This window comes from Capricornis sumatraensis, chromosome 3 (assembly GCF_032405125.1).
Source record: "Capricornis sumatraensis isolate serow.1 chromosome 3, serow.2, whole genome shotgun sequence".
Taxonomy (NCBI): domain Eukaryota; kingdom Metazoa; phylum Chordata; class Mammalia; order Artiodactyla; family Bovidae; genus Capricornis; species Capricornis sumatraensis.
The window spans coordinates 80,581,778-80,601,131 of NC_091071.1; the positions used below are offsets into that span (position 1 = coordinate 80,581,778).

A 19,354-nucleotide genomic window follows, 5' to 3' on the forward strand; every position below is an offset into this window, starting at 1 on the left:
GCCCATTTCGTTTCCTGCACGTTTGGCTTAAGCTTCATTTACTCTGTTAAAAACAGAAAATTTGGGCAACTCTAGGACAAAAGAAATACTTGAAGACATGTGCGATGGTCCTGGTACCTTTAGGGCAGTGTGATCAGACCTCTGGGATTGTGATGGCTCCCGTATCCCTCACCCAATGCGTACAATAGAGCAGAGTCTGAATGCACGTTCTGTTGAGATGTTCCCTCCAAACGTAAATCATGAGTAAATCATCACCGAGAAAGCAGAAGCACAGGAACCATCCTGGGAGGCCACTGGGGTGAGGACTGTCTTGCAGATCCAAAACTAAAACTTATTCTCTACCAGAAGGGAAGTCTGGGTTTTAAAAAGTGACAAGGGACCTCAACCAGATGCGTGTGCATGTTTCAGCTGAAGACGCTTTGAGTGTTGTGCCAGGTTTAGGAGGAGACTGCCTTTAGGCAGCTGTTACCACCACGGATCACACCCAGCCCACAGGCCCACTCCAGTCAGTTTTACACCTTTCTACCATCAGGTCCTGCTAGAAAGGAATAGTAAATGGTGGTGTGTGCGTGTTAAGTAACTTCAGTCCTATCCCGACTCTTTGCAACACTGTTGACTGTAGCCTGCCAGACTCCTCTGTCCATCTAATTCTCCAGGCAAGAATACTGGAGTGGGTTGCCATGCCCTCCTGCAGGGAATCTTCGCGACCCAAGGATCAAACGCATGTCTCTTACGTCTTCTCCATTGCCAGGCGGGTTCTTTACCGCTAGGGCCACCTGGGAAGCTCATAAATAGTGAAGTAAGATTTTATTAAAGCATAAGGATCTTGAGTTAAAAATGTAGGTGTTACTATGAAACAGTTTTCTAAAAGGCGTTTGCCAGTAACTTCATCCCTAACTACAACTTAAACATTTCTTTAGTCTACATCAAGCCAACGTAGCAACGGTAGCCAGCTCTTTAAATCTCACAGAATCAAATCCCAAGGAAAACAGGCCAGTCCCTAAAAACATTTATAACTTCTGAACCAGAATTTCCTCTCCCAAGAATTTAACAGTTCAAAGGAGAAGCCACAGCTCAAAATTTGAGCTCCTCCTGTTGTCATAGTGATGATAATAATAGTAACTAATACTTATTGAATTGTTCTGTGTGTTTTATATATATTTATATATATTAATTATAACAATGTTTTGAAGTAAGCACTCTTAATGGTCTCCATTTCACATATTATGAAACCAGAGACCTGCCTGGAATCACTAGCTAGTAAATGGAAAAGCCAAAATTCAAACCCAGAAAGACTAATCTAGATCCATTGTTCCAACCAGCACAGAATCTGACTGCTAGTATCACATTGGCCCTGGGACCAAAGAGATAAAATATATAACACTCACAGATGTTCACACAGTGTTAGTTATAAGAACAAAGAAACTATACATGATCCCTTTTCAAATAGAACATTATGTAACCATTAGAAAAAAAAGATTCTGTAGCAAGATAAAGAGCTACAATGTAAATGATAAAAGAAAAGCCCCTATCTTTGCAAAAATGAAAAATAAATATAGACTTAGAAAAGTAGTAAATATAGAATATTAAAATATTTATGTTGGAGTGATGGGATAATATTATGTTTTTGGTTTCTCTTTAACCTGTTGTTTAACCATTATTTTACTGACAAGGAAAGCTGAATGGGATATGGAACCACTCTGTAAGGGTCAGGAAAGCAGAGACAGACCCTAACAGAGCCCGTATGGGAGGGTATGCATCTGGAGAGAAGCCAGGGTTGTGCCCCATGGTAGAGAGGACCACAAGGTTTGGTTGTAAACAAAGAAGGGACTGAAACAGGAAACACAAAAAAAGGTTAGTATTTATTGGATCCTTAGATAGAAATTTTTAAGAGTCTTGGATAGTTTCTTGCATGTTGTTAGTTGAGGAACTTTGAAAGTAGCTGACAGTGATCATTAAGAAAGCTGATTACAGTTGCTGTGAAGTGAAAGTCGCTCAGTCTTGTCAAGTTCTGTACAACGCTATGGACTGTAGTCCACCAGGCTCCTCTGTCCATGGAATTCTCCAGGCAAGAATAATGGAATGGGTTGCCATTCCCTTCTCCAGAGGATCTTCCCAACCCTGGAGAAACCTGAATCAAACCCAGGTCTCCCCCATTTCAAGCAGATTCTTTACCATCTGAGCCCCCAGGGAAGCCCCGATAGTTGCTGAGTGGGCTACTTTTCCAAAACTGATAGAAAAGCTTCTATCAAAGGCAGTTTATGTCTTAGAGACTGTTATTTGGGATAAAATGCTGCATAGCTAGAAGAAAAATGGGAGCTGGGGGGTAGTCGTTTCTCCAGCTGTTAGAACATGGTAAGGAAAAACTCCACTTTGGTAGAAATAGAAGAGAGCTTGGAGTCCTCTGAGCAGCTGGATTAGATAAGTGAGGAGGATGTCTGGGAGGTCTGATCACGTGCTTCAGTGCTTAGTCAAAGCAGGCGTTCTAGAAATGATGTTGAGTGTAGGTGTCCAGGAAAGACAGTTGAGCCTAAATAAATCACTGCAGAGTCTGAACTTCAGAAGCTGGGTAAGGACACAACTTGGTGGAGATGTGCAGGAAGCCATCGTGGGCATCCCCCCGTGGCTCACAGCCCCTTAGGAGGGACTGTCGATGCCAGAGATCAGGCACTTGGTGAAAATGTCAACTGCAAACAGACCAGAGAACATAATAATAGAGGAAAGAAGTGGTTAGAATCGTATGTTGCCTCACACAGAATACTAGGGCATTCCTCTTTCCCTGAAGCAACAACCCAACAACTGTCTGAAAACTGTCACTTCTACTGGGTTATGCTGCTGCTGATGCTAAGTCGCTTCAGTCGTGTCTGACTCTGTGCGACCCCATAGACGGCAGCCCACCAGGCTCCTCTGTCCCTGGGATTCTCCAGGCAAGAACACTGGAGTGGGTTGCCGTTTCCTTCTCCAATGCATGAAAGTGAAAAGTGAAAGTGAAGTCACTCAGTCGTGTCCAACCTTCAGCGACCCCATGGACTATAGCCTACCAGGCTCCTTCCTCCATGGGAGTCTCCAGGCAAGAGTACTGGAGTGGTTTGCCATTGATTGCCTTCTCTAACTGGGGTGTAGTTCTTTGAAATAAGAAATTTGTTTTCCTAAGATAGGGGACACCTGCCAATAGACACACTGTTTTAACGACTTACCTTTTTGGTTTTAGAGGAAGGAAAATATCTTAATGACAGTGCAGAATCATGTAGCAAATGTAATTCACTTTGAAAGATTCAGCTACATTCTGTTCCATTTGTTTCATTTTAAATGATATATTTGCAAACATGTCATTGCTCACTTGATGTTTACCTCCTCATTACATGTCTTTAGCAGGCTTGATTGTTGCCTGAAATTGCTTTTTCGTTGACAGAGCTTAGTCGAGATGAATGAAAATGTGTTGGGAGCACCTTCCCACAGATAGGGAAGGCCTGTTTGGCCTCTCAGCAAAGGCACAGCCTTGCTGCTCCCCGACGACGGCTCCCCAGCTGCCTCCATTCGCACCTGCCTGCCTGGGCAGCCCTGGGGAACTTCCAGAATGATTCTGACCTGGTCACCTTCTTTCTCTGCTAATGGAGGAAAAATGGTGCATTTGCGTTGTTCCCTTTGAAGGGAACTTCTTTTTCGTTTTTAATTTTACTTTCAGTCTCAGAGCTGATCTTTATAATGCCTCTAGATAAAAGCACTTCCCCAAAGTGAAGCCCCACAAAGTGCCGGCACCATAGAGTTTACTCTCTCTTGCTCCACAAGGTTATGGGGAGACAGAATCCTAAAACCTTCAGATGTCATTGGAGGAAACATTTGTTACTATAAGGACCTTTCTAGATCAGTGGAGAGTGAGCTCTTGTTTCTCTCTCAGTTCTCAGTTTGTCCTCAGGAGTCAAGGACGAGGCATCGCTGGCCTCAACAGGCACTCTCTTCACTTCTGCTTGAATGTCGTCTTTTCTCGGTCCCATTTCCATTTGATTCTGAAGGGCCAGTTGCAGGATTAAAAGCATTGTCAGTGATTTAGAAAGCTCCCTGGTTTCACTGCATCCATTTACTTTACCTTCAGTGATTGTTGGTGGAGGTGGAAATTTCCAAAAGTCAGTAGCTTTTTTTTGTTTGTTTGAAGAGACAGAGAATGTGGTTTAGGAATGTAGGATTTGGCCCCTGTCCATCTTCCATCACACCCGGCTTGCCTTAAATGGAAGAATGGAAGTTCCTTGCTCAGGAAATCAGCAGCTGGGGGAGGTAATGGAGTCAGAAGGGAAACTCAGGGCCCCTTTGTGAATGCCGGGCACGCGTGTCTCACCAGACACAGGACGGTTTTGCTCTCACCTCCAGGCACCCATAGCAGTACAGTTGCCATTCAGACCTGAGCTCACGTGCAAGCCCATCCCTCTGGAGCAACTCAGCCAGGGAGAGGGGAAAGGAGTGCCAGTGGACAGCCTGCAAGGAGGAGTGGAAGTGGGGTTTTGGTTATGTTTTGTTTTTTTGGCAGAGCAGCATTGAGAGACACTGTTGCTTCCACACCCTGTCATTAGTGGGTGGGTAATAGTGATATAAAATAAGAGATGAATTAGGATAATAAGAGGCAAAGGAGAAAGGAGTAAATTTTCCACAAGTAATATTTTTCTCTCCATGGTTATTTAACTTTGAAACAGAACTTGAGAGTAGTAATCACCATTCCACGGTAGACAAAGGACTGGATGCTGAGCCAGACACGAAGGTGTGCGTATCTTTATTGTGTTAACCAGAAACATACTGAAACATGTGCAGCTTTTAGGAATACACCGCTGTTTCCATTATAGAAAAAAACATTTTTTAAAGCAGAAGTTATGGGTGGCCTACTGTGTTGTTGCCTTTTTTTTTTTTTTTTTTCTTTTTTTGGCTAATGAAGACGTGACCCTGGTGAGAAAAGTCTGTGCATCTTAGGCACCTCTTGCTTTTCTTTGACAGTTTTTTGGGATCATTTTATGAGGCGGATGTATTGTAAAGCAACTCCAAGTGGGATGATTAAAGGCCGAAAAAAACCTTTAAAGACAGTGGGCAGGTATAGCTGTTTCCCTGCTACAGCCCCAAAATAAAAGAAGACCTGTTTGTATTCATTCATTGGTTCACCCAAGAGGGAATAAGTGCCTGCAGTATGCTAGACACTTTGGCACTGGAGGTAACAGGGATGAACAGAAGTCACTGCCCCCACGGAGCTTACACTCTGGAGGGGAGATGGACACCAGACAGATCGCCACATTCACAAAGTATTATAGATGCTCCAAATAAAAATGCAGTGTGGTGGGGGTGGGGCGGTGGTGGGGGGGGCGTGTGAATTGAGAGAGTAGCATTGATGTATCTGCAGTACCATCTGTGAAACAGACAGCTAGTGGGAAGCTGCTGTATGGCCCAGGGAGCTCAGCTCAGTGCTCTGTGATGACCTAAAAGGTAGGAAGGGGAGGGTGGGAGGAAGGCTTAAGAGGGAAGGGTTGTATGTATACCTATGGCTGATTCATGTTGTTGTAACACAGAAAGTAACACAGCATTGTAAAGCAGTTACCCTCCAATTTTTTAAAAATTAAAGAAATTCTTTTAAATCATATGAATAAATAGTAAGCACCTATTAAAAAAAAAAGTACAGTGTGAGCAGTATACAGGGGAACTTGTTTTCTCCTGGAGGAAGTGAAGACCTCTCTGAGGAATTATAATGGAAAATTACAGGAGCATTTTTAAGTGAAGGAGGGGAGAGTGACAATGCTAGTTACATTTGAAGATTTAGAGGGATGGAGCTGCAGAGGGCTCACACCTAAAGAAATACACGAGTGGATCAAAGACTGCCTTTGCCTCCTCGGAATAGCTCTTTAAATGTTTATTGCACTCCAGTTTGAAGTAAATAGCTAACATTTTGTGTACTGTGTTTCTCACCAGTGGGTCCTCTTCTAAGGGTCTGAATAAACTTTTGCCTTGAAGTATTCTCTCCGTTCCCTTCGAGCACCAACATTGCTCCTATTAAAAGAATTCAGTTACATTTCATCACTTGTAGGCACATACAATTCTGGTTTTCTGTTATTTTCCCCTGTTTATTCAGCTCCTACAGAACCGTTATTGTGTAAATTTGCGGATGGCGGACAGAAGAAGAGGCAGAACCCAAACAAATACATCCCAAATGGACGGCCCTGGCACAGAGAAGGAGAGGTGAGACTTGTAAGTCCTTTCCTGAAACTTCTGTGGGGCTGTGTCATCACACAAAATATGAGAGTAGTTACCCACGCAGCATCTTAACGCGGTTATCGCGTTTCTAAAATAGGGGCTAGGGTTAAAACTTCATTATCCAGATAGTGTCATGTGAGGTCTTCTCACAGTGAATACAGAGCTAAGGAAGTGATGATTCTCCCGACAGACAATAGGTGGTGGAAACAGCCAGGTTTACCAGTTAGCAACATTTATTTAAAAAAAAAAAAAAAAGGGCGTTTTAAATTGCTGTAAGAAATGCACAGCTACAGCTAAGTCGCTTCAGTTGTGTCCGACTCTGTGCAGCCCACCAGGCTCCTCCGTCCCTGGGATTCTCCAGGCAAGAACACTGGAGTGGGTTGCCATTTCCTTCTCCAACGCATGCATGCATGCTAAGTCGCTTCAGTCATGTCCGACTCTATGCGACCCCATGGACAGCAGCCCACCACACAAGTGGTCTTTAATGTTATGGTTTCTTAGAATTACAGTTTTAATTATATAGAAATTATTTTAAATATTATTAAAATAAGTAGTATATTTGTCATTCAGGTTTTTTTTACCTAATTCTTTTCAATAATGTTCTTTAGAAAAAGAGCTCAATTTCTTAATAAAAATGTTGGCCCTCCATTCTCCCATACTAACCATAAATAAACTGTTCTTTTTTTTTTTTTTTAAGTAACATATTGGTTCAAGAATGTCTAAGGAACTGCCATTCAGTAGAATGTTCTACAGTCTGTACTGTCCAGTGATTGCCACTAGCCACTTGTAACGCCTTTGAAATGTAGCTGGTATGGTAGAGGGACTCAGCTTTTCGTTTAAGTTTAAATAGCTGTCTTTGACTAAGGGCTGCTATGTTGTACAGTTCCAATCTAGAGCTTAATTCTCGTGTCGAGTTTATAATTACGTGTGTCTAACATAAACTCTCAGTTTTATCAGATACTAAACTATCCCCACTTTTTGTTGCCGTGAGTCTGAGAAATGGAATTTTTAATTTGTACCTTTGCAGATGAATGTTTCTTTTTCTTTCCCATAGGCTGGAATGACACTTACTTATGACCCAACCACAGCTGCTATACAGAATGGGTATGTCATTAAGATAAATACATAATAGCTAGAGGGAAAATGTGAAGGTGGAAAACATCAGACGTTTATTCCATGAATGATTGTGCTTAAAGGATTACTTAATAAAGGCTTTTGTGTTTGTTCTAGATTTTATCCTTCACCATACAGTATTGCTACAAACCGAATGATTACTCAGACTTCTATTACGCCCTATATTGCGTCTCCTGTATCTGCCTACCAGGTTTGTACCTTTAGGGTTCATCAAGAGTATGACAACTTGCCAACCATGAATTATTGCTATGATTTTATGTATCTTAAAATTTTGAACATTTATAATGAAATTTTAAGTCAAATGTTAGGCAGCTTAGATACCCAATTTAGAAATAGCTGCTTTTTATTTGACAGAGTGATTTATTTTTGTGTTTAGGAGATTGTACAACAAAGGGAAATGGTTGTCAGTTTTTGAAATTATAGCATTTTAGAATTGGGACAAACTCAGATGCTTCCTTTACAACAGGCCCTGCCGCTGGACACCATGTGTCCCAGACATTGAAACTGGAAGAGAATTGCCGTTAGGTAAAATACAGAATAGATCTGCACTATTCCTTTGTTAATTTGTCAGCAGAAACTACCAAAAGAGCAAGTAAATAATGCTAATAAATGAAGATGTGTCTCTATCAGGTAACATGAAATGAGCAATGCGTTGAGACTTGAGGCCCAAAAAAGGGGAGGCGGCTTCCCATTTAGGTTATTTTTTGAAGAGGCTTTACCTTACACTCCCAACTTAGAACCAAGATCTCCTTCAGCACCTTGTGGTTATACTGATGTGGTTTTATTGGAGAGGTAGCTCCTATTCTCCGTGAATCCTGGGTGTACATGTATTTCTCCTCCCATAGCGGAGTGCCTCTCACAAGGTCACCACCTTGATTGACCCAGACAGGAACACCAACGGAGTCAATTACAGACATAGGAATACACTTTTGTTAACTGTTGAGATCCTGTGTGACTAAACTTTTGTGTATTCTTGTCTTTAAAACAATTGAATTAGATATTGTAACCCTGGATTCTGGTGGTAGGGGATAAAATCTAATAACTGTGTGATTTCACATCTGTAAGCCTCAGTTTCCTCATCTTTAAAATGGGGATAATAATAGTTTCTATCTCATAGACTTATGATAATAACTAAAGGAGATTTTCTGTGTAAAGAGCTCAACCCAATACCTGGCCTAAGATTAGCACTCAGTAAATGTTAGCTATGATTATCATTATTGTCCTTTACACTTTACATCCAGGATTAACTGGCTGGTAAGAGTATATCCATTCTGCTTTTTTAAAATAATGGATTGGTCAACATAAGCAATATAGCAAAGGTGGTTCTGTCTAAAAGCATTGAAGTAGCTCTGAATAACAAAGAGAAGTGTTTAAATACACTAGAACTGAAGTTGTAAAGTAGCGTTTACGCCTCCCTCAGCTTCTAGGTTCTTTTCACTTCCTTTCTCTGAGCCATCACTCATTGTCTTTTATCTCCTTGGGCTGTTAAGTTTCTTACGCTGCTACTTCGATCTGCTCATCTGCTCGGTGTAGCACTCACTCATTTAATCCCTCTCTAATGATTTTGAACTCAAGATTTGTTTATTTTCCTTGCCTGTCTGAGATTCACTGAGACCTGCTACAGTGCATTTTCCCTAATTAACAATTCCTGTGTCTGATTTTAAAGGATAGTTTTCTTTCTTAACTATTTGAACTTTTCAACCTCTAATAGGGACAAGTAAGCATATTCTCAGGCAAATGAAAGATTGTGCATATTAATTTCAGTGTATGCACAGTAGATATTTACAGCTATGAATGTATCTCCTCACAACCTCTTTTTCTGTCTTTGCTATAACGGCAGTGACCATTTTGGCCACAGAATTATTTCATGGAGTAGAAGAAAATTAGGAGACCAGTGTTGTTAATAGATTTGATAGACCTAACTGGAAACAGCATTTCATTGCAAAGGCCTGATTTCTTTTCCTGGGCAATCTGTTTCCCTAAGATACATGTGGAATTTTATTCCAATTGCCTGGCCCTCAGTGGCATTGCTTGTTAGATCCTCAGCCCCATAAGTTCAGGGGCTCAATGGGGTCAGAAAATGGGCTTTAAGTGATCTGTGATTCTCTTAAATGCAAAGTGTCACTGGTAATGTATGCAGTCAGGTGCAGAGGGAAAGGTCTATTTCCTTCATCAGGTTTTCAAAAGGATTCATGATTCAAAAGAGAATAAAGAACATAGATTATTATTCCCATTTTATAGTTAGGGAAAATTGAGGAAAAGAAATTGACAGCAGCAGATTTGTTGCTTCCGAAAGAAAATTGGATTAGATGTCATGGCTCCCTAACCCCATGATGATATGAGCTATTAGATTATCAGGACCACAGAAATATACCACGGATGAGTGCATCTGGCCCACATTGGGGTCTGCAAGGAGCTGCTCGCCTCCCCGTGATGTTTTCAGTGAAGGCCTGGCGCTCATGTTGGAGCGGGCCTTTTTCCACGAAACCACTATATGCTTATATTAATACAATTGGATTTGAGAAATTGGCATCTGCAAGAAACCACCAATATCCCGATGGGGAAAGGCTACAGTCCAGATAACTGAAATGCTAACGAGGCAGAAGCACTTAACTTTGGTCTGCCTTAGGTGGCAAAGGAAACCAGAGAAAGCAAGTATCGGGGCTCTGCTATCAAGGTAAATCACAATCCATTCTTCCCCATGACTCTTCCCTCTGTAGAACCTCTTAAGTTAACAGTAGGGGATGAGATGCAGGAGGGTTTTGTTCTCAAGAATTAAGAGACAAGCTTATTCTGAAATCTAACCTCAGGAAAGCTTTGGGTATCAAGAAATGGACTGATAGTCTCTTCTCTAGAGTGGCAGAAACAACCCTGCTTTCTTCCATGCCACAGAATCTGACTCTCAGTCATTTCTCAGTCCAGAGGGTCTACTGTATAGATATCCTTTTACCTGTAGATGTCAGGATCTAGTTACTAAAGTTTAATTTTCTAAATATGAATTTCAGATTTTTATATTTCACACTAACTAGAAATTATTGACCACCAGACAAGATTTTTGAAATACAATGTCCTGGGTATCAAAAGGGAGTTGAATTTGATTACTCAAAGGGTTACTTTAAGGGTTAGTTTCTAGTAAGATGTGCTGGAATGAATGCTCATTCCTCTGTATTCCTAAAGCACCTATGTTCCTACCTTGATTGTAACACTTTTCACTGTTTGTTTGAGTTGTTTACTTGTTTATCTCCCTTGCTTAGATAGTAAGTTTCTTGAGGGTGGGGCCCATGTCTTATTGCCTTTACCTCTTTGGTGCTTGATACTCAAATACTTTTTCAGTGGGCAGATGGAACTTGGTTTTGAATAATCATTTCATCCTATTCAGAGTGACCAGTTTGTCAAGAACTCTTAACTGCCTTAAGTTAAATCTTTTTAATCAATTGATAGTATTGTTTCTTTATTTTCCTCCTGTAGATTTTAACATGATTAAAAGATCTCTAGAGAAATAAGTAGCGCCCCTATGGAAATCAATGTTTCTTCCAAAATCCTTCCTTTTCCAGGTGCAAAGTCCTTCCTGGATGCAACCTCAACCATATATCCTACAGCACCCTGTAAGTTTTTCCTCTTAATGGCTTTGTAGTTTTCAAGTAAGCTATGTATAAGTTAAAAACCATTCTCTGGGTTTAAATCATTTGTGCAAAGGTGGTGTAGTATTTGGGAAATGTTAAATATGAAATATTGAGAATGTATAAGTTCATTATAAAACTTTGACTCACCTTGTCTTAAAACAGATTGGTAGTTGACATTAAGTTAGATTTGCAATCCATGAGAATTTAAATATAGGAGATCATTCCACTGAATTTTTAAATTTTAAAGTTTTTAAATTGCTAAATTTTTAACCATACTTGTGATGAAATAGCTCTTTGTCTACATTCTGTTTAATGCAAATATAAAGTGTTCAAAATTGACCTAAGGTTTTTTCATCAGTGTTAAGCTCTCCATGGAAATTTTAAATACTAAAAAGTAACACTTACTGAGGGTAAATAACAAATGTGATTTCTTTAGTGACACAAGCATGTACTGTACGTACATATATATTACATTTTTTAAATTGAATGAGTTACACTTCACCTTGTTAGGTAGTATATTGAATGTATTTTTCAAAAATACATAAAATCCATTTTGTTGAATTAGAACATGAGTTTAGAATGTTGAAAAATAAAGAGAAAAAACAAAAATCACAAAAAAGACTAAGAATGCGTAATATAATAATCTGGATGCTCACCACAGACTGAGCCTAAGCTTTCTAATAACCAGTGCAAAATGGGAATCTTGATAAGCAGTATAGCTCATAGTGCTTATAAAACAGATCAGTTGCATAGCGAAAAGCACATTGTTCTTGGCCTTAAAATGAGACAGGAATTTCTTTAGGACAACTTCTGAAAGAGGACACTACGCAGTGTTAGACCAGGCATGTGAAACAGCAGAACAGGGACACGTTCTGAACAGGAAGTTGCTGAGATGACTTTGAAGGAGAGAAAGCATGTTTAGTTGATAACACAGGAGAGGAGCTCTCTGATGGTGTATCTATATGTGCTATATTGTCTGTATAAACATGCACACATAGGTTTCTACACACCCACACGTGTATCTACCCACATCCACCCACTAAGCCATACAAACACCCATGGCAGTCTACATCCCAGGTACTCTGTGCTGTCCTATTCGGGAATGCTAGAGATCAGCTCATTTTTCATCTGGGGACTTTCTAGGACAATATCTCCTACAGATGAATGAGGAAGAGCAGCAGGCAACTCCTGAATTTTATAGTCTTCTGAGTCATTTCATGTTACCACTCACTTTTGAATGATGTACATTAAAAAATTTTTAAGGGAAAAAATTCTTATGAAATATATTAATATCAAGTGATCTCTGACATGGGCTTCCCTGGTAGCTCAGCTGGTGAAGAATTGGCCTACAATGCAGGAGATTCGGGTTTGATTCCTTGGTTGGGAGGATCCACTGGAGAAGGGAAAGGCTACCCATTCCAGTTTTCTGGCCTGGAGAATTCCATGGACTGTGTAGTCCTTGGGGTCACAAAGAGTCAGACACGACTAAATGACTTTCACGTAACTACTATCTCTGACGTGAATCTGCATCCTTTGGCACTCTTCTCCTGGAGGGAGGAGAGCTTACCTATTAGAGACAGGCAGCACATCTCTTAGTTGAACACCACTGAGACAGCTGTAGCGTGTGCAGAAGGACCCACCTGAGAAGTCATTCCTTTTCCGCACCCAGATTTAGACTGCCGGAGACTAGCACTAAAGTTCCTGCATATCAGCTTTTACCCTCAATTGTGTATCTAACTATCAATAAATAACTGTTTTTAAGAGATGATGAGTCAGTCCCAGTGATACCAAACACCTAACATTAATAATTGTGTGATGTATCAGAGTAATTGCATCCTCAGGTAATTGGGTGATTGCAGAAGTGAGAGGAATGCGATAATCTGTAAGAATGTTACAATGGGATAAATTAGAGAAGATGCAAAACTCCAGAAATAGAACTAATTGAATTTCATATACAATCAGTATAAGTAATCATTAAAAATGATAATGAGAGCAAGGCAGTAAGTTAGGTAAATACTGATAATGGAATGTTAAGTTAAAAAGCAAAACCCAGGATATGAAGTAGTTTCGTATTTCATATGAACCTGGTTGCAACTCTGTAAAAATATGTGGAAGCCAGAATCCATGCAGTGCTACCCAGACAATGCTAACAGCCATGTATTAGAGACTGGCTGGGTTATATGAGTGATTTTTTTCACCCCTCCTCTGTGTTTTTAACTATATTTAATTTAATTTTATTTATTTATTTATTTTTAATTGGAAGGTAATTGCTTTACAGCTATGTTTAATTTTGTTTTTGAAGACCAGAATTTTTTCCAATGAAGTCAAAGATTCTGAAATTAGATTATTAATTATATCTGAATCTGCTTCCCTCCCCTGGCACCAAATTACAGTTGCAAGTTCTGAGAAACACTGAGTGAATGAAGACTGTGATCTTGACCCTAACAGCCTGACCTTGAATCAAATGACTATTTTTTTTAACATTTTTAAATAAGACGCTGTGTTTATAATATGCAGTATAGTATATTGTGTTGTGACTGCATAAAACAGCAGCTGTCATTTACTTTAAAAATGAATTGAGTATTCTGTAACCCTGGCCAGCCCAAAGTAGTTTGCTTCCTGTCACAGCACATAGTCCTCCCATGGACTAGCTTGCTTTACAGTTAAGTGAAGAGAAAGGGAGCGGTATTTAATAGAAAGGGATTTCTATGAAGTGAGTGCTCTTTGGAAAAGTCTCAGGGAGACTTACCTGGTGGTCCAGTGGCTGAGGCTCCATGTTCCCAATGCAGGGGACCTGGGTTTGATCCCTGGCCGGAGAGCTAGATCTCACACGCAGCTAAACAAAGATTTTACAAGTCTCAGCACAACCTAGACGATTTTTAAGAATTCGCATATGACAGTTTACAAGTTTGAAGGGAGGTTATTTTTGCTTCATGTTCTGCAGCAGGCTAAGCTATTTCCTATGGAAAAGGTGGTTCCAGAATTCCCCTCTGCCCTCAGTGTGTCTCACTTGCTCTGTCTGACTCCCCAGGGTGCCGTGTTAACTCCCTCCATGGAGCATACCATGTCACTACAGCCTGCGTCTATGATCAGCCCTCTGGCCCAGCAAATGAGTCATCTGTCACTTGGCAGCACCGGAACAGTAGGTGGCAAATTAATATCATGTGTCTCAGCTTACAGAGGAGGCTAAATTCGTGTAGCCTGGTTTTCCTTAGCAGTTATAGGCTCTATAATGTCAGAAGTTATATCTGATCCCCTCTCACCTCCCACATTGCCTTCCACATAGTAAATACTCAGAGATTTCTTGATTAATTGATGAACTAAAAGTCTGTCCTCTGGCTGTCTGTCTCTCCTGTATCAGAATATAGCATCCAAACAAAATCACTTGTAGCCCTAGTAACTGGTATCATTCATTCACACGGGCAGACCTGGTCTCATGAAGCCAAAGATGAAGGTGATACAATGGTAATAAAGGCAGGGGATTTTTCCCCACTTACTTCCACTTGTATGGGTTTTAGGGGCACTGAATCACAATCGTAGTATTGACTTTTTCCCCAAGTCCAGGGCTGCCGTTGGGTATGGAGTTGAGCTGATATCAGATTAATTTCCAGGTTTGATATGTGTAGCATTTAGATGGTAAGATGACCAAAGGCTTTTAATTGAGACCGTATCTGTGGTGACTTATTAGAACAAAGGGTAGTATTTTCTTTGCTTACGTTCACAGCAAACAGCAGCAGCCCATCAAGGCTAAACCAGGGCCACATACATCGAATGAGAAATCTCTCCTACCTTTGGAGAAGGATAATTTTCAGCATCAGGAAAGCAAGGGTCCATTTTCCATTTTTCCCCATTTTTCAGTGCCCTGCTGAAGATCTAAGGCATTTACTTCTTGGGTCTCCACTTACGGGAACAATTCTAATTCAGGCAGCTGCTGGAAATGAATGAGGTTTTTTGAGGGAGAGATCTTCTAGATTAAAATAGCACATTAGTGATATTGAATTATTGAGGATGAGAAACTGTAATGATCTTCACCCATGGCTTGTCATTGGCCACCCTGACCGTATTCTTCTTTCCAGTACATGCCTGCCACATCAGCTATGCAAGGGGCCTACTTGCCACAGTACACACATGTGCAGACGGCGGCAGTTCCTGTGGAGGTTGGTACACACCATCCAGTGGCCATTATGGCAATGAGTAGTTTCAAAAGTGGGTAAATCAGAACTCAAGGAAGAATCAAATCAAAAGTGAAACATGTACATAAAGAACTGAGTTTAGAGGAAGTGTATGCTTAGAGTTGTTTTCAGTTATGAAATATAATTCTCTGCATACAGATTAGCATAGCAATATCCAAGCCACACCCACAGGGCTCCCTGAAATATTTTAATATTTTATAAGCTTGTAGCACATTTCATTACCCCCTCAAGTCTCTATCCTCTCTCCTCTAAAATGATACTTCCAGGCAAATTAAGATAAAGCTGGAGATTGCAGTCCTGGTACCAGAGATTATATCAATAATAATCATTATAAAAATCTGTTATAATTAAATACTTGGAAAAAATATTTCAGAATTTAACAGGGATAAAAAACAAACCATACCTGTTTTTGTAGAAGACTTAATAGAGCTAAATAACTCTTAGTTCTTGTTATGGAAGATACTGGTATGATATTAATATGGAAGAAACCTGACATTTGAATTCAAGTTGGGCAGAAAGCATGGTGTTTTCCTGCAAAGTATCCTTGAAATTCTAAGGAAATTTATCTACCCAATCGATCCCATCAGCTAGTCACATCCCATAGGTTCCAATTCAAAAAACAGCCCTGGGATTGTGGCTGAATTACAAAGGAGGTAGGGTTTTTTGTTTTGCTTTGTTTGCCTCTAAATGATTTAAATTTGTGCAGTTATTGGCAACCACAGTTACTGGAACCCACAATCCATATCTGCAGTGCTGAAGCAAACAAATCTTAAGAATTTTCTTTGTAACTACTTTAGCAAAAACCTGACCTGTGGCAGAAGCCCAGCTGAACTGACCCAAGACAAGATCTTTGCCCCCTTTACACTGTATCTTCATACTTGTCAGCACAGACCTGTTAATGTGTTTGATCATAAGGTACAATCTGAGACCCCACCGTCATCGGTGATACACAGCATATGCGTAGTATATTTCAGATTGTAAAATCTGAAATTACTGAGGTCCAAGTCACTTCTGGCCCCAGAGGATAAGAGATTTGTTTAATAAATAGTAGTTTGATATGAAGAGATAACTCATACAAGTTGGAAGAGGTTCTTTGGGTCTATCAGACACTTAAACTCCTTAGGGAAGTAATTAACCTTGAAGGCTCTATATGGCATTAAGAAAATCACTTGTAAGCAGTGCTTGTCTCTACGATGTGGGACTCAGTCCAGTCTGGTTAGTAGAGTTTGGATTTCATTGCTCACATGTCTCATCTGTTCTGCTTTGTTGTAGGAGGCGAGTGGTCAGCAGCAGGTGACTGTGGAGACGTCTAATGACCATTCTCCATATACCTTTCAACCCAATAAGTAACTGTGAGGTATGAGGGAACAATCTCCATCACTGTAGGGCTCAAGTCAAGGAAAGGCTGTGATGATTTTATCAGAATGGTACTTAGAACAACTCAGGTCTGGTCACGCTGCTTCAGTCATGGCAGGGGAATCCACTGTTACTGAAATCTGAAAATCAGTGATTTTGTGGTCTTGTAAATTAAGTATTCTGTCCAAAAAGAACACAGTGCCTTATATTGAAGTCAAATGTGTGTTTGCTGTCTCTCCTTCCCTATCTGCCTCCAAAATCAGTAACATACTCAGAGAATACCAGGTACCAAATTTGTCTTACATTTATATAGATAGATAGATAGATAGATATGTGTGTGTGAGAGAGTATATACCTATATATGTATATATCCTATTATTTTAATGCTCACAGACTGAAGGAGAAACAGTGGAAGATTTTGCTTAGTCTAGTGTTACAAGACAGTAACACTAGTGTTACAAGCAGTATCTTGACAGAATCAGATGTGAGCATCCTTAGATTGATAGATTGCTTCCCCACTCTCACTTGAACCACATATCTCAAAACTTGTCCCTCTGCCATGCAGATTACATTGAACAACTGTGTGGAACATAGAGCACTTGGTTTCTAGATTGCCCTGGTCTCAGATTTGAAAGGTGAACTCGGGACATAGACAGTGACCCTCAGTTCCAGAATTTGCATTTACTGACCTACCACCAGAGCAGATCCTTTCTCAAACATATATGTCTTTAAAGCAAGAAAGAGATGACAAAGCTCAATGGTCTGTTACACCAACTGTTACAAGAGCATTTGTTTTTTATATTTTTCTCTTCCAGATGTACAGAAGGGTGTTCTTATATGAAGAAGGTTGTGAAGGCTGAACAATCATGGATTTTTCTGATCAATTGTGCTTTAGGAAATTATTGACAGTTTTGCACAGGTTCTTGAAAACGTTATTTATAATGAAATCAACTAAAACTATTTTTGCTATAAGTTCTATAAGGTGCATAAAACCCTTAAATTCATCTAGTAGCTGTTCCCCTGAACAGGTTTATTTTAGTAAAAAACAAAAAAACAAAAAAATAAGCAAAAAAAAAAAAAACAAAAGATTTTTATCAAATGTTATGATGCAAAAAAAAAGAAAAAAAAGAAAAAAGGGAAAAAAAAAAAAGAAAAGAAAACTTCAATTCTCTGGGTATGCACAAAGACCATGAAGACTTACTCAAGTGCATGACCGGATTCTTGTGGTTTTGTTCATTTTGTATTTCGTTTGTGTTTTTTTTCCGCTGTATGAAATGGGCTTTCTGATGTTTAAATAGTCCAACTTCACCCCTGGTGTTCTGTGCTTGCAGTGAGAGTGTTACCGCCAGTGTCTCTTTTCTTAGCTTTCCGTTTTCCTTCCCACGTCGTGTGAAGTGTCTTATCCTTTTCTATGAATTCCAATTTGCCTTAACTCTTTTGATGCTGTAGCTGTTTCAGTAAAAGTTAGTTCAAACTAATGATGTAGAATGCTTTGACCAAATGGGCTGGTCTATTATGCCTTGTAAAACAGCAGCATAGGGCTTTTAAAAGGTAGTCAATAAAAGTTGCTGAAATTTTGGCTTTTTTAAATATGTAGTAGGTGTTTTTAATGATTTTTCACATAATGTGTAAGGTAGTGAAATGCAAGAAGGGAAAACTGTTTTGTGTGAAACACATTTTCTGACTGGGGAACTTTTAGTAGGGTGAATTGTTTGTAAGGCTGTGCGCCAACAGTTTCCTCTGATAGTTTGACTGATTTAGGATATCTGCTGTATGATGCAATGTAAAGTCTTTTTTGCCTTTTTTCAGGAAAAAAAAAAAAACTAACTTGATGTTCTAGATTTAGTGTAGGTAGCGTTGGGGCGGGGGGTGGGGGTGGGGGAGGGGAGTCACCGAATGTTTTGTCCTCCCTTTATACTAATGATAGTGCTTTAGAATGAGAATGACGCCTGAGATCTGGCAAACCGAGGGGAAAAAAATGTTGCTATTGCAACTAAATGGCAAAAGCTAAAAGTAAGGATTTATCTTCAAACATAAAGCTGAGATATGAATAGAAGCAAAATGATTGGCTACTAGCTCTCTCTATTACGTAAATTTGAGAAATAAAAATTACTTGGCACTTTTAAAGGTAACTTCACCAAAGACCGAAGAGCCAGTAACCAGTAGCTCCAACTAGTCTCAGCATCACATCTTCTGTGCTCTTTATTTTTGCCGGACCAGTTTGCGGTTAGGAGAATGTGCCTTTTTTGTACCTTTGCATTTAGGTTTTCTAATTTTAATTGATGTATGGACACACACAAACAAAAAAGCATGAAGGAAGATTTGGATCCAAGCAGTGCCACACTTTACATCATCACTACAAGTGTTCAGTGTAAAGAAAAACCAATTTTGAAACTATGAAATTCCTGATTCATAAATACACAGTTATTTCTACTTTAGTACCTAGAAGATAATTCACTGTTATTAAAGCTCTTTTATTAAGACAATTGCATATGTTTGAAAAGCAATGGTAAATTAAGTTGTCTTCCAAAACTGTGTACTTGTCTGGTCAACTGTGTGTGATCAGTTATCTACCTCAGAGTCTATTTTCTTTTGTGCTGGGACAGGTTGCTGGCCCTCCCTGTTTCCACAGACCAAATCCTTCCTAGCTCAGGAGCTAGGCCTAAGCAGTTATTTCTTTCGAGTATTTTTTAGTTCTTAAAATTTATGCTTGTATTTGATTATAGATGTCAGTGACATTTCATAGTTTCAAAAGTCCTTGCTGCTCTGAGAAGTGTAGATTCTAGTGAAAATTACATAGTCATAAGAGAAATGTGTTTTTGTTTT

At 39.7% G+C, this 19,354-nt stretch overlaps 1 protein-coding gene across 4 annotated transcripts in view; it reads left to right on the forward strand.

The window, feature by feature from the left end:
• RBMS1 (RNA binding motif single stranded interacting protein 1) overlaps positions 1–18,366 on the forward strand; it is a 217,982-nt gene extending 199,616 nt beyond the window's left edge. For 3 of the 4 annotated variants that reach the window (XM_068969345.1, XM_068969347.1, XM_068969348.1), the window contains exons 7-14: positions 6,101–6,216; positions 7,277–7,326; positions 7,453–7,546; positions 10,911–10,961; positions 14,011–14,121; positions 15,056–15,136; positions 16,445–16,529; positions 17,344–18,366. In XM_068969345.1, the coding sequence (XP_068825446.1) occupies positions 6,101–6,216; positions 7,277–7,326; positions 7,453–7,546; positions 10,911–10,961; positions 14,011–14,121; positions 15,056–15,136; positions 16,445–16,522 (581 nt within the window). In that variant the 3' untranslated portion in view covers positions 16,523–16,529; positions 17,344–18,366. The remainder of the gene's footprint in view (positions 1–6,100; positions 6,217–7,276; positions 7,327–7,452; positions 7,547–10,910; positions 10,962–14,010; positions 14,122–15,055; positions 15,137–16,444; positions 16,530–17,343) is intronic. The other variant, XM_068969346.1, reaches the window with a different exon arrangement.
• Positions 18,367–19,354: the final 988 nt, after the last annotated feature.